The sequence below is a fragment of the Ornithorhynchus anatinus genome, chromosome 3 (assembly GCF_004115215.2).
Source record: "Ornithorhynchus anatinus isolate Pmale09 chromosome 3, mOrnAna1.pri.v4, whole genome shotgun sequence".
NCBI lineage: Eukaryota > Metazoa > Chordata > Mammalia > Monotremata > Ornithorhynchidae > Ornithorhynchus > Ornithorhynchus anatinus.
In genome coordinates, this window is record NC_041730.1 from 91,785,005 (window position 1) to 91,797,501 (window position 12,497).

Below are 12,497 nucleotides of genomic sequence, written 5' to 3' on the forward strand. Positions count from 1 at the left end.
GAATCGAATGAATCTCTGCACTTGAGGAGTTCACAGTAATTCGAAATGTGGTATTTGTTCAGCACTTTATATATGTCAAGCACTGGACTGAGCCCTGGAATAGATACAGTGGAAGTTGGCCAGACGAAGACCCTGTCCCAACTGGGGAATCACACTTCAACGGGGAGGAATGTGTGAGGAATTTCTCCCCAAGGATGCCAGCTCAGCATTCCTTCCTCCGGCTCTTCCTCCACTGCCCACGTGGTCCACAGGTGTTGCCTGGGAATCTGAAGTCTTTAATGCAGACCAGCTCTCTCCCACCACAGCCGAAAGCATATCGGTCAATTAGGCTATGGTATTTACTGAGGGCTTTTTGTAGACGTAGCGGGGAAGGTTGTCCCCCATCACGGCCAGGCCAAAGGATCTGTAGAGCAGCCCCATCCCAATCACAACCTGAGCAAAGCATAAACCAGCTTCCTCCTGCCAAAAAAACCCACCCAGGCCAACTCTCCCATTACAACCCAAAGCGTGCACACTTCAATGTCATTGTGGCCTAGTGGAAAAAGCACAGACCTGGGAGGCAGAGGCCATGGGTTCTAATCCCCGCTTTGCCACTCGTCTGCTGTGTGACCTTACGCAAGTCACTTAATTTCTCTGTGCCTCAGTCACCTCATCTGTAAAATGGGGATTAGGACTGGCGAGCCCCCCGTGGGACAACCTGACTACCTTGTATTTACCCCAGAGCTTAGAACAGTGCTTGGTTATTGCCATTGTTCTTGTCTGTCTGTCTCCCCCAGTTAGACTGTAAGCCCGTCATAGGGCAGGGACTGTCTCTATCTGTTACCGATTTGTACATTCCAAGAGCTTATGCTCAACATAGTAAGCGTTCAATAAATACTATTGAATGAATGAATGAAAAGAGCTGAACAAATACCACAATTATTATTATTACTATGACAACTCTCATTCACCCCCCACATCCAATCCGTCACAAAAACCTGCCAATCTCACCTTCACAACATCACCAAGATCCACCCTTTCCTCTTCATCCAAACTGCTACCTTGCTGGTACAAGCTCTCATAAGATCCCGACTGGATTATTGTGTCAGTCTCCTTTCTGATCTCCCGTCCTCCTGTCTCTCCCCGCTCCAGTGTATTCTTCATTCCGCTGCCTAGATCTTCTTTATACAGAAACCCTCTGGGCATGTCACTCTTCTTCTCCAAATCCTCCAGTGGTTGCCTATCAACCTACACATGAAACAAAAACTCCTCACTGTTGGCTTCACAGCTGTCCATCACCTTGCCCCCTCCTACCTCACCTCCCCTCTCTCCTTCTACAGCCCAATCTGCACACTTCGCTCCTCTGCCACTAACCTCCTCACTGTCCCTCGTTCTCGCCTGTCCCACCGTCGACCCCTGGCCCGCGTCCTACCGCTGACCCGGAATGCCCTCCCTCCTCACATCCGCCAAACGGACTCTCTTCCCCTCTTCAAAGCCCTACTGAGAGCTCACCTCCTCCAGGAGGCCTTCCCAGGATGAGGCGTCCCTTTTCTTCTGCTCCTCCTCCCCTTCCCATTCCCCTTTCTCCCGCCCTCTGCTCTTCCCCTTTCCCCTCCCCACAGCACTTGTGCATATTTGTATATATTATTTATCACTCTATTTTGTTAATGATGTGTATATATCGATGATTCTATTTATCTTGATGGTATTGACGCCTGACTACTTGTTTTGTTGTCTGTCTCCCCCATTTAGACTGTGAGCACGTTGCTGGGCGGGATTGTCTCTATCTGTTGCCAAATTGTATATCCCAAGTGCTTAGTACAGTGCTCTGCACATAGTAAGCGCTCAATAAATATGGAATGAATGAATGATCTGAGAGAGGGCCTTCCTGTCACAAAGCCTCCCCACGTTCCTTGGTAGACTGGCTGTCTCTATGGAGGAGAAACCAAATCGAGAGGTTTGAAAAGTGACGTCGGTGAGCTTCTTGTCTGCAAGGAAGGCTGGGTCTTCGTTCCACACTGACCCTTCTGGCCAGAATCAGGAGTGGAGAGGTGGAGGGGGTGAAGTGTGGAGGGCTCTTATTGCGGGAGAGAGTCAGGCAGTGAGCATGGTTGGAATTCAACTTTCTAACCTTAAACTTCAATCCCAAGCATCAGTGGAGTTTCCGATGAGGTCAAGAGTGTTTCAAGGCAAAAGGTCATATGACTCCATGTCACGAATGGTGAGTGATTTAATCGGCAGCTATTGGCAGAGACCCCAAACCCCAAGACCTTTGCTTGGTGGGAATGGAGAAAGATTTCGCCCAAGGTCACCCAGCAAGCAACTGGCAGAAGCAGGAATTAGAACTCAGGTCTTCTGACTGCTCAACCCAGGCTCTTTCCACTAGACCACGCTATTTCTCGACTCTTCGTGTCTCTGCTGGCTCATTTCTTTTCTCATTCCTCTCGGCAATTGCCACCGATCACCGTTAATCTCTCTAGTTTGATGTTTCCTTTCCGTCTTAGACTCAACATCTTGGGGATGGACACTCTGGGCAATCCTTTTGACAACGAGTATTTCCACGGACTCTGTGATCGTGTCCGAGATGGTAACACCAGGACCTTTTACCGTAAGCCCTGGAACGTGGCTGTTCTCAATTATGAGGTGAGTACTGGTAGTATTAATAGTATTTATTAATCACTTACTGTGCACAGAGTGCTGTACTAAGAACTGAGAGAGAGTATGCAGGTGGGAATTAGACACGGACCTTGTCCCTCCGGCCTCTCCGTCACGATTAGGAAACCAAAGGGAGAAATGAGTGTATCGAGAATCGTGGGGGAAGTAAGTGCATCGAGAAAGGTTTGTAGATCAGTCAGAAAAAAATGAATTAGACGAGCTAGCCGCTAATGGTCGGAAACGACTCAACAGCGTAAGACAAGACGTAGGCATTCAAAAATGATGGAACTAAAATAAACCTCCAGAAGACTTATGCAGTCATAATCTAAGCAATAATCATTCTGTGGCTTCAAAATCTACACGATTGAGGGGGTCAGATGGTAATCTGTGGGCTAAATAGAATAATTAGAATAATTCCTAGAACAGGCTAATTAGAGTGATGGATGAAGTTAGTGCCTTGATGATTAATCTGTTATGTAACGAACACTTGCTTGACAAGGTTTCTCATCTACATGTAATTGACACATTTTGGGTCAGAGTGCCTGAAAGTGCTCCCCAACAGTTGTTCCATGGACAGGGAGAAAGAATTGTTCGGGTTCTAATTCTGACTCCACAACTTGTCTGCTGTGTGACCTTGGGCAAGTCGCTCCCCTTCTCTGGGCCTCAGTTACCTCATCTGTAAAATGGGGATTAAGACTGGGAGCTTCACAAGGGGCAGGGATTGTGTCCAACCTGATTAGGTGGTATCTACCCCAGTGTTTAGAACGGTGCTTGGCACATAGTAAGCGCTTAACAAATGCCATCATCACCATCAACTGCCAATGCATATCTGCAAGCAGTGAAGCAGGACAGCCATGCTTGCCCTACGCCAACCTCCTTTTAGCTCTCCCTTTATCGATTATTATTCTTTTTAACATTACTAATGTTTGAGGCCCACTACCTTTGTGAATAGCTTTGTACTAGGCACTCGGGAAGATACCAAAGCATACACAGATTGAATATGGCCCCTGGCCACAAAGAGCTGGTGGTTTTAGGGAGAGGACAAACACAGATTACTTCTTAAGCATCCAAAGGAATCCCAACCCGCACCTCCTCCCCATTCCCAGACCCAGAGCTACCAAAGTCTCCAACGCGCCTCAGTTACTTAAGGCCCAGCTCAGATTCTGTCTGTTCTAGAGGTGGGGAGGGGTGGGGGGAGGAAGGGGCTTGGCTTCACCGGAAACCCGGCCTACAAGAGAGAAGTGACCTGCCATAGTGGAAAGAGCCCTGGCCTGGGAGTCAGAGGACCTGGGGTCTAATCCTAACTTCACCTGCTCCCTGTTATGTTACCTTGGGCAAGTCACTCAACTTCTCTGTGCCTCAGTTTCCTCATCTCAATATCCATCCCCTCCACATGCACTTCAGACTCCATTCCTTCACACCTTCTAGAAACTCTCACCCTCTCCCTTCTTCCCTTTCTAGAAGCCATCTTCCACTATTTGCTCTCCAATGGCTTCTTCTCCGCTGCTTTCAAACATGCCCGTGTCTTCCCTATCCTAAAAAAAAACCCTCCCTTGACCCCAAAGGTCACCAATGATCTCCTTCTTGATGAATCCAAAGGCCTCTACTCCATCCTAATCCTCCTTGACGTCTCACCTGTCTTCGACACAGTGGACCACCGCCTTCTCCTGGAAACGTTATCCAACCTTGGCTTCACTGACTCTGTCCTCTCCTGGCTCTCCTCTTATATCTCTAGCTGTTCATTCTCAGTCTTCTTTGCAGGCTCCTCCTCTGCCTCCCACCTTCTAACTATGGGACTCACTCAAGGTTCAGTTGTAGGTCCCCTTCTAGTCTCCATCTACACCCACTCCCGTGGAGAACTCATTCGCTCCCCTGGCTTCAACAACCACCTGTATGCATATGATACCCCAATCTACATCTCCAGCCTTGATCGCTTTCCCTCTCTCCAGCCTTGCATCTCCTCCTGCCTTCAAGACATCTCTACTTGGGGATCCTCCCATCGCCTCAAGCTCAACATGTCCAAACAGAGTTCCTTATCTTCCCACCCAAACCCTATCTTCCCCCTGACTTTCCCCTCACTGTAGATGACACCGCAATTCTTCCTGTCTCACAAACCCGGAACCTTGGCGTGATCCTTGACTCCTCTCTGTCATTCAACCCACATATTCAATCTGTCACCAAATCCCATTGGTCCCACCTTCACAACACTGCCCTTTCCTCTCCATCCAAAGTGCTACCATGTTAATACGATCACTCATCCTATCTTGCCTGGATTACTTCATCAACCTCCTTGCTCACTTCCCAGCCTCCTGTCTCTCCCCAGTCCAGTCATTCATTCATTCATTCAATAGTATTTATTGAGCGCTTACTATGTGCAGAGCACTGTACTAAGCGCTTGGGATGAACAAGTCGGCAACAGATAGAGACAGTCCCTGCCGTTTGACGGGCTTACAGTCTAATCGGGGGAGACGGACAGACAAGAACAAAACAGCACTAAACAGCGTCAAGGGGAAGAACATCTCATAAAAACAATGGCAACTAAATAGAATCAAGGCGATGTACAATTCATTAACAAAATAAATAGGGTAACGAAAATATATACAGTTGAGCGGACGGGTACAGTGCTGTGGGGATGGGAAGGGAGAGGTGGAGGAGCAGAGGGAAAAGGGGAAAATGAGGCTTTAGCTGCGGAGAGGTAAAGGGGGGATGGCAGAGGGAGTAGAGGGGGAAGAGGAGCTCAGTCTGGGAACGCCTCTTGGAGGAGGTGATTTCATACTTCATTCTGCTGCCTGGATCATTTTTCTACAGAAATGTTCAGGACATGTCACCCCACTCAAAAAACTCCATTGGTTGCCCATCCACCTCCGTATCAAACAAAAACTCCTCACCACTGGCTTTAAGGCACTCCATCACCTTGCCCCCTTCTACCTCAACTCACTTTTTTCTTGCTACAACCCAGCCCACACACTTCACTCCTCTAGTGTTACCCTTCTCACTGTGCCTCTATATCTCCTATCTCACTACCGACCCCTCACCCACATCCTGCCTCTGGCCTGGAATGGCCTCCTTCCTCAAAACTGATAGGCAATTACTCTTCCTCCCTTCAAAGACTTACTGAAGGTACATTTCTTCCAAGAGGCCTTCCCAGACTGAGCCCCACTCTTCCTCATCTCCGACTCCCTTCTCTGTCACCTTGACTTGCTCCCTTTATTCTTCCCCCTAACCCAGCCTCACAGAGCTTATGTACATATCTGTCGTTTTATTTATTTGTATTGATGTCTTTCTCCCCTCTCCTATATTGTAAGCTCGATGTGGGCAGGGAATGTCACTGTTTATTCTTTCAGTAGGATTTATTGAGCGCTTACTATGTGCAGAGCACTGTACTAAGTGCTTGGAATGTACAATTCGGCAACAGATAGAGACAATCCCTGCCCACTGATGGGTTTACAGTCTAATCGACTATTGTTGTATTGTACTTTCCCAAGAGCTTAGTACAGTGCTCTTCACACAGTAAGTACTCATTAAATACAATTGAAACAGTGAATGAATGAATACACTTTGCTAGAGTAAAGAGATCATGTTTGGTCACTGAATGTTTCCAAGGTTTGCAAATCTTGGCTCCTGAGTTGAATTACACATTGCCAGGAATTACGTGGAATAAATCAGACCTGTTGATTTCCTCCCTTTTTCCTAAAAAGGAGAAATTGGTTATCCTGGGGGCCCTTTCTTGGAACTAACTGGATTAGTTCGTTCATCTCCAAATGAAGAGCTGCACTAATGGTTATTTGTACTGGGTTCCCGCAACTGCTCCACTGCATTATGTTCTTTACAAAATCTGTTTAAAAAGTCGGGGCTCAAATTAGAGATGCTATGTCCAGTGTGAAAAGAAAGGATTAAAACCAGGGGCTGGAAGGGAGTAGAAGAAGCCACTTGCTTCATCCTCCTGCTTTCTTGGAGGGCTGACCTAAATCAGCAGCATCATTAGCCTCAGCAAACATTGATTAAGAATCATTTTTTTGTGTGCTGAGCTCTGTCCCCAAGACTCAAATAAATTGATCCCTGAATTGTACCAGGAAGCCCATTCTGCCAGCCAGTCTGAGAAGCATCCAACATGAGAAGCAGTCCGTCGCAATGGATAGGGCACAGGCCTGGGAGTCAGAAGATCATAGCTTCTAATCCCAACTCTTCCTTGTGCCTGCTGTGTGACCTCGGGCAAGTCACTTCACTTCTCTGTGCCTCAGCTACCTCATCTGTAAAACGGGGCTGGAAACCGTGAGTCTCATGTGAGACAGGGACTGTGACCAACACGATTTGCTTGTCTCTACTACAGTGCTTGGCATATTATTATTGTTAGGATTATCCTCCGTTAAAACTCACCCCAATGTTTCACAGTCTTTCCTGGTGCCATCGCAGGCATTCAGATGAATAAAGAACGATTCTGGAGGGGTTTTTTTCCCTATTCTAACGTCTACCAGTGATATTTGACTGTCTTTTTTAGACTAAAGCAGAGAAAAAATTAAGAACAGAAGTCTTTACGACGCATTCGTCCATAACAAAAGAGGTCTTCGAAGAAATGAAATACGGACTTGAATTGGGATTATCTTTAAAAGTCACGCAGACTGAAATCCTCAGCTGTGCTCTCTGTGAAGAGGAAAACAAGACCACTCCACCTTCAGAATTGCAGTCTAACATGGTCTTTAGGTTTTCTAAGGCTAAAAGCATCAACAAGATCAACAGCTATTCCAAAGACACGGTAAGATGCATACTTGAGCAACCTAGAAAATGCGGTACCCTATACTAGTTGCTTGGGTGGATTCAACAGAAGCAAGAAATTTGACCTCTGCCCTCGTGGAGTTTAGGCATGATGGGTCCAGGAGGACGAACAAAGATATAACTAATAGTAATATGAATGTCAGGATAAAATAGCTTAAAGAATTGAATATAATCCATTTTACTTGTGTATACACATATATAAAAGAGTGCCTTGTCTTTTGCCATCGAGTCATCTCCGACCCATAGCGACGCCTTGGGCGCATCTCTCCCATAATGCCCCACCTCCATCTGCCATCGTTCTGGTAGTGCAGCCATAGCGTTCTCTTGGTAAAAATACGGAAGCGGTTTGCCACTGCCTCCTTCCGCGCAGTAAAATTGAGTCTCTGCCAACTCTCTCCCCTGCCGCTGCTGCCCAGCGTGGGCGAATTTTGACGTAGCAGATGGCCTCCCACTCACTAGCCACCGGCCAAGCTAGGAATGGAATGGCTAGGCCTCTGCTTGACTCTCCCTCCTATAGTCGAGACTGGTAGAGCACCGGAAAATTTCCAGGTGCGACCCTGAGCGGGTGATATAAAAGTATAGAAGTTGAAACCTAGTTCCAACACCTCCCACTTCATCATGATCACCTAGAGTATTTATTGGTTTCCTACTGGGTGCAAAATGCAATTCTTATGTAGAACGCTTAATTGGGTGCTTAGGAGTAAACCATCAATCAATTGTATTTATTGAGTGCTTACTGTATGCGGAGCACTGTAGTGAGTGCTTTTACAATAGCGGTAATATTAGGAATAATAATAATAATAATAATATAAAGCAATAATGGCATTTGTTAAGTGCTCACTATGTGCCAGGCACTGTTGTAAGGGCTGAGGTAGATCCAAGACAAGGTTGGACGCAGTCCCTCTTCCGCACAGGGTTCACAGCCTTAATCCCCATTTTACAGATGAGGAAACTAAGGCACAGAGGAGTTAAGTGACTCTGCCCAAGGTCACACGGCTGCCAAGTGGCAGAGGCAGGATTAGAACCCAGGTCCTTCTGACTCCGAGGCTCCTGGTCTATCCACTAGGCCACGCTGCTGAAGACCTGGCCCCCACGCTTGAGGAGCTTACCGTAGAATAAAGAGGAGACAGGTAGTCTGAGAAGAATGAGGTAGAAAATATTACCCTCTCCCAGTATTACATAGCTAGTGTCAGAAGACCAGTTCATTCCCTGGCTTCGCCATTGGCGAACATATGTCTGTCTCTCTCGACTGTGAGCTCACTGTGGGCAGGGAACGTGTCTGCTTGTTGTATTTACTCTCCCAGGTGCTTAGTACAGTCTCTAATTCTATTTATTTATATTAATGCCCGTTTACTTGTTTTGATGTCTGTCTCCCCCTTTCTAGATTGTAAACCCGGTGTGGGCAGGGGTTGTCTCTCTTTATTGCTAAATTGTGCTTTCCAAGCTCTTAGTGCAGTGGTCTGCACACGGTAAGTGCTCAATAAAGAGGATTGAATGAATGAATGAAAGTACAGAGCTTTGCACACAGTAAGCACTCAATAAATACGATTGAAAGAATGAATATGGGGTCCACTTGTAGATTTTAACTGGAGTTAGCATAATGCAAGCTCAGTTCTTGACAGTGGGCAATTTTGGACAAATTTTGAGACTCAGGTCTCAAGAAGCAGCGTGGCTCAGTGGAAAGAGCAAGGGCTTTGGAGTCAGAGGTCATGGGTTCGAGTCCCAGCTCTGCCACTAATCAGCTGTGTGACTGTGGGCAAGTCACTTAACTTCTCTGTGCCTCAGTTACCTCATCTGTAAAATGGGGATTAAGACTGTGAGCCCCACGTGGAACAACCTGATTCCCCTGTGTCTACCCCAGAGCTTAGAACAGTGCTCTGCACGTAGTAAGTGCTTAACAAAAACCAACATTATTAAGAAGCCATTTGATCTGTCAAAGGAAGTGCGAACGTGAGCCGCGCAATGGAAGCCTCTGAGCAGTGTCTGTTTACTGATATGTTGTACAGTCCCCCCCGCCCCCCGGCAAACATAATAATTAAATAAATAATTTTGGTACTTGTTAATCACTTACTATGTGCTAGGCACTGTACTAAGCGCTGGGGGGGGTGTACAAGCAACTCCGGTTGTATACAGTCCCTGCCCCACGTGAGGCTCAGAGTCTCATTCCCCGTTTTACAGATGAGGTAACTGAGGCACAGAGAAATGAATTGACTTGCCCAAGGTCACACAGCAGACAAGGGGCAGAGCTGGAATTAGAACCCGTGATCTTGACTCCCAGGCTTGTACTTGATCCACGACAACATGCCTCTTCTCTAACCGCGTAGTACAGTGCTTTGCACACAGTAAGCGTTCCGTGATTACAGTTGAATGAATGAATGAGTGAAAGGCAACAATATCTTAAGGAAGGACCTTACCCCAAATCCCATTTTCATATGTTCAAGCTGACATGCACATCAGAAAGTGAAGCCATCCATTATTTTTTTCTCTTTTTATATGGCATTTGGTAAGTGCTTCCTATGTGTCAAGCACTATTCATTTATTTATTCAATTGCATTTATTGAGCACATACTCTGTGCAAAGCACTGGTGCTCTGGAGAGTATAACAGAAAAACAAAGAGACACATTCCCTGTCCACGACGAGCTCACGGTCTAGAGGGGGAGATGCACGTTGATATAAATAAATGAATAAATACATTCCATATCTATACATGTGTACTATGAGGTTGGGAGGGGGATGAATGACAGGACCAAGTCAGGGTGATGCAGTAGGGAATGGAAGAAGAGGCGAGGAGGGTTTAGTCAGGGAAGGCTTCTTGGAGGAGATGTGCCTTCAATAAGCTCTGGTCTAAGCTCTGAGGTAGACCCAAGTTAATATAAATTAATCAATCAATCAGTGGTATTTACTGAGTGCTTACTGGGCTGAGCACTGTACTAGTTCTGAGAAGGAAAGCTCTGTAGGCATGGTTAGTGTGGGAGAGGGGATTGAAGGAATCACTAAGGATCCCTTCTCAGTCTCAAAACATTTAGACTGTAAGGGATTTTGTCAACCGACTCTATTTTGTCGTACTCTCCCAAGCAGTTTATATGGTGCTCCGAACACAGTAAGCGCTCAGTAAATACCACTGATTGATTAGACCGTCAGGCAACTGGGTAATGCATCAAGTCATCCAAACCAGTTATTTTTCGTGTGACTCACACTGGAAGTAGAGGTTGGAACGGTGCTTAGCACGTAGTTATCGCTTAACAAGTGCCACAGTAATAGTTGTTATTAAGGCCATCAAAGTTTCTACGCATAGGGGTGTGGATTTTGGCTCTGGAGCTCATTGTGAGCAGGGAATGTGTCATTTGATTATTGCACTGTACTCTTCTAAGCGCTCAGTACGGTGCTCTGGCACACAGTAAGTGCTCAATAAATATGACTGAAAGAATGAAAGAAGGAAGCAGGGTGGTCAAGAGGAAAGCTCACGGACCTCGGAATCCAGAGACTACTGATTCCAGCTCTGTCTCTGGCTTGAAAGAAGATCTCTGGATAGTCACATGACCTCTCTGGGCCTCAGTCTCCTCTTTAAAATTGAAATAATGATCCCTGCCCAACAGGAATCATGTAAAATAGTTGAAAAAAATTGCAAGTGTTATACAAATGCAAGGTATCATGATTTTTCTGCAAGCATTTCTAAATTCCTGTTTCTCCTTCCTTCCTCTGCAGAAAAAGTCCTTTCTGCATGTGAAAGGAGAAGTACAACTGGGAAGATTCCTGATGCGAAGTCGGGATGTCATGCTCACAACCACCTTCCTAGACGACTTAAAAGCTTTACCCCTCGACTATGAGATGGGGGAATATTTTGCATTTCTGGAGACATACGGCACTCACTTCTCGAGCTCTGGCAACTTGGGAGGAGCATATGAATTAATATACGTCTTGGATGACATTGCAATGAAAAAACAAGGTAGGTGAACTAATGGAGATAGTCTAGCAGTGTCAATCTGTCTTTGTGTTTCCAAAGTAATAGTAAGCACTTAACAAATCCCTTTAAAAATATCACAATTACTATGTGCCAAGCACTGTTCTAAGTGTTGGGGTTTATACATGTTAATCAGGCTGAATACAGTTCCTGTCCCACATGGGGTTCGCAGTCGAAGTAGGAGGGAGAACACACGTTGGATCCTCATTTTACAGCTGAGGAAACTGAGGCCCAGAGAAGTAAAGTGATTTTCCCAAGGTCACACTGCAGGCAAGTGGTGGAGCCTGGATTGGAAGCCAGGTCCCTTGGCTTCCAGGTTTGTGTTTTATCCACTAGGCTGTTAAGCACTTAGAGAAACAACGTGGCTCAGTGGAAAGAACCCGGGCTTTGGAGTCAGAGATCATGGGTTCGAATCCCGGCTCTGCCACTTGTCAGCTGTGTGACTGTGGGCAAGTCACTTCACTTCTCTGGGCCTCAGTTACCTCATCTGTAAAATGGGGGTTAAGACTGTGAGCCCCACGTGGGACGACCTGATTCCCCTGTGTCTACCCCCAGCGCTTAGAACGGTGTTCTGCACATAGTAAGCGCTTAAAATACCAACATTATTATTATTTTTCTTATGTGCCAAGCAAAGCGGTAGGTAGATACAATTCAGTCAGATCAGACCCAGTCCCTCTGCCACGTGGGGCTCTCAGAGACTAAAGGGGAGGGCAAAAAGGCTTTAATACCCATTTACACATGAGAAAACGGAAGCACAGAGAAGTTAAGTGATTTGCCCAAGATAACACAGCAGATGAGTATTAGAGCCAGGATTAGAACACAGGTCCCGTGACACCCAGTCCTGTGCCCTTTCCTCTAACCCATCCTGCTTCTCTATACCTATTCCCCAGGCTGTCCCCCCATGACCCCAGCCCCAGTGACCACTGATATTCTCACCCACCCATTTGACAAAGACCAAAGTAGGCATTCAAGCAGGGAAAACTCTCTGAAATAGCTTGGCCTTCTGAAACAAGGTCCTTCTTTCCGTCCTAGAGTTCCCCTTGCTCTTATAATAATAATGTTGGTATTTGTTAAGCGCTTAGTAGGTGCAGAGCACTGTTCGAAGCTCTGGGGTAGATACAGGGTGAT

The 12,497-nt window shown here is 46.3% G+C and overlaps 1 protein-coding gene across 1 annotated transcript in view; it reads left to right on the forward strand.

Annotated features, from left to right (window-relative positions):
* Positions 1-12,497, forward strand: part of C9 (complement C9) — a 62,936-nt gene that overhangs the window by 27,322 nt on the left and 23,117 nt on the right. Inside the window, exons 5-7 of the mRNA XM_029059065.2 lie at positions 2,484-2,622; positions 7,133-7,387; positions 11,114-11,354. Coding sequence (XP_028914898.1) covers positions 2,484-2,622; positions 7,133-7,387; positions 11,114-11,354 — 635 coding nt within the window. The remainder of the gene's footprint in view (positions 1-2,483; positions 2,623-7,132; positions 7,388-11,113; positions 11,355-12,497) is intronic.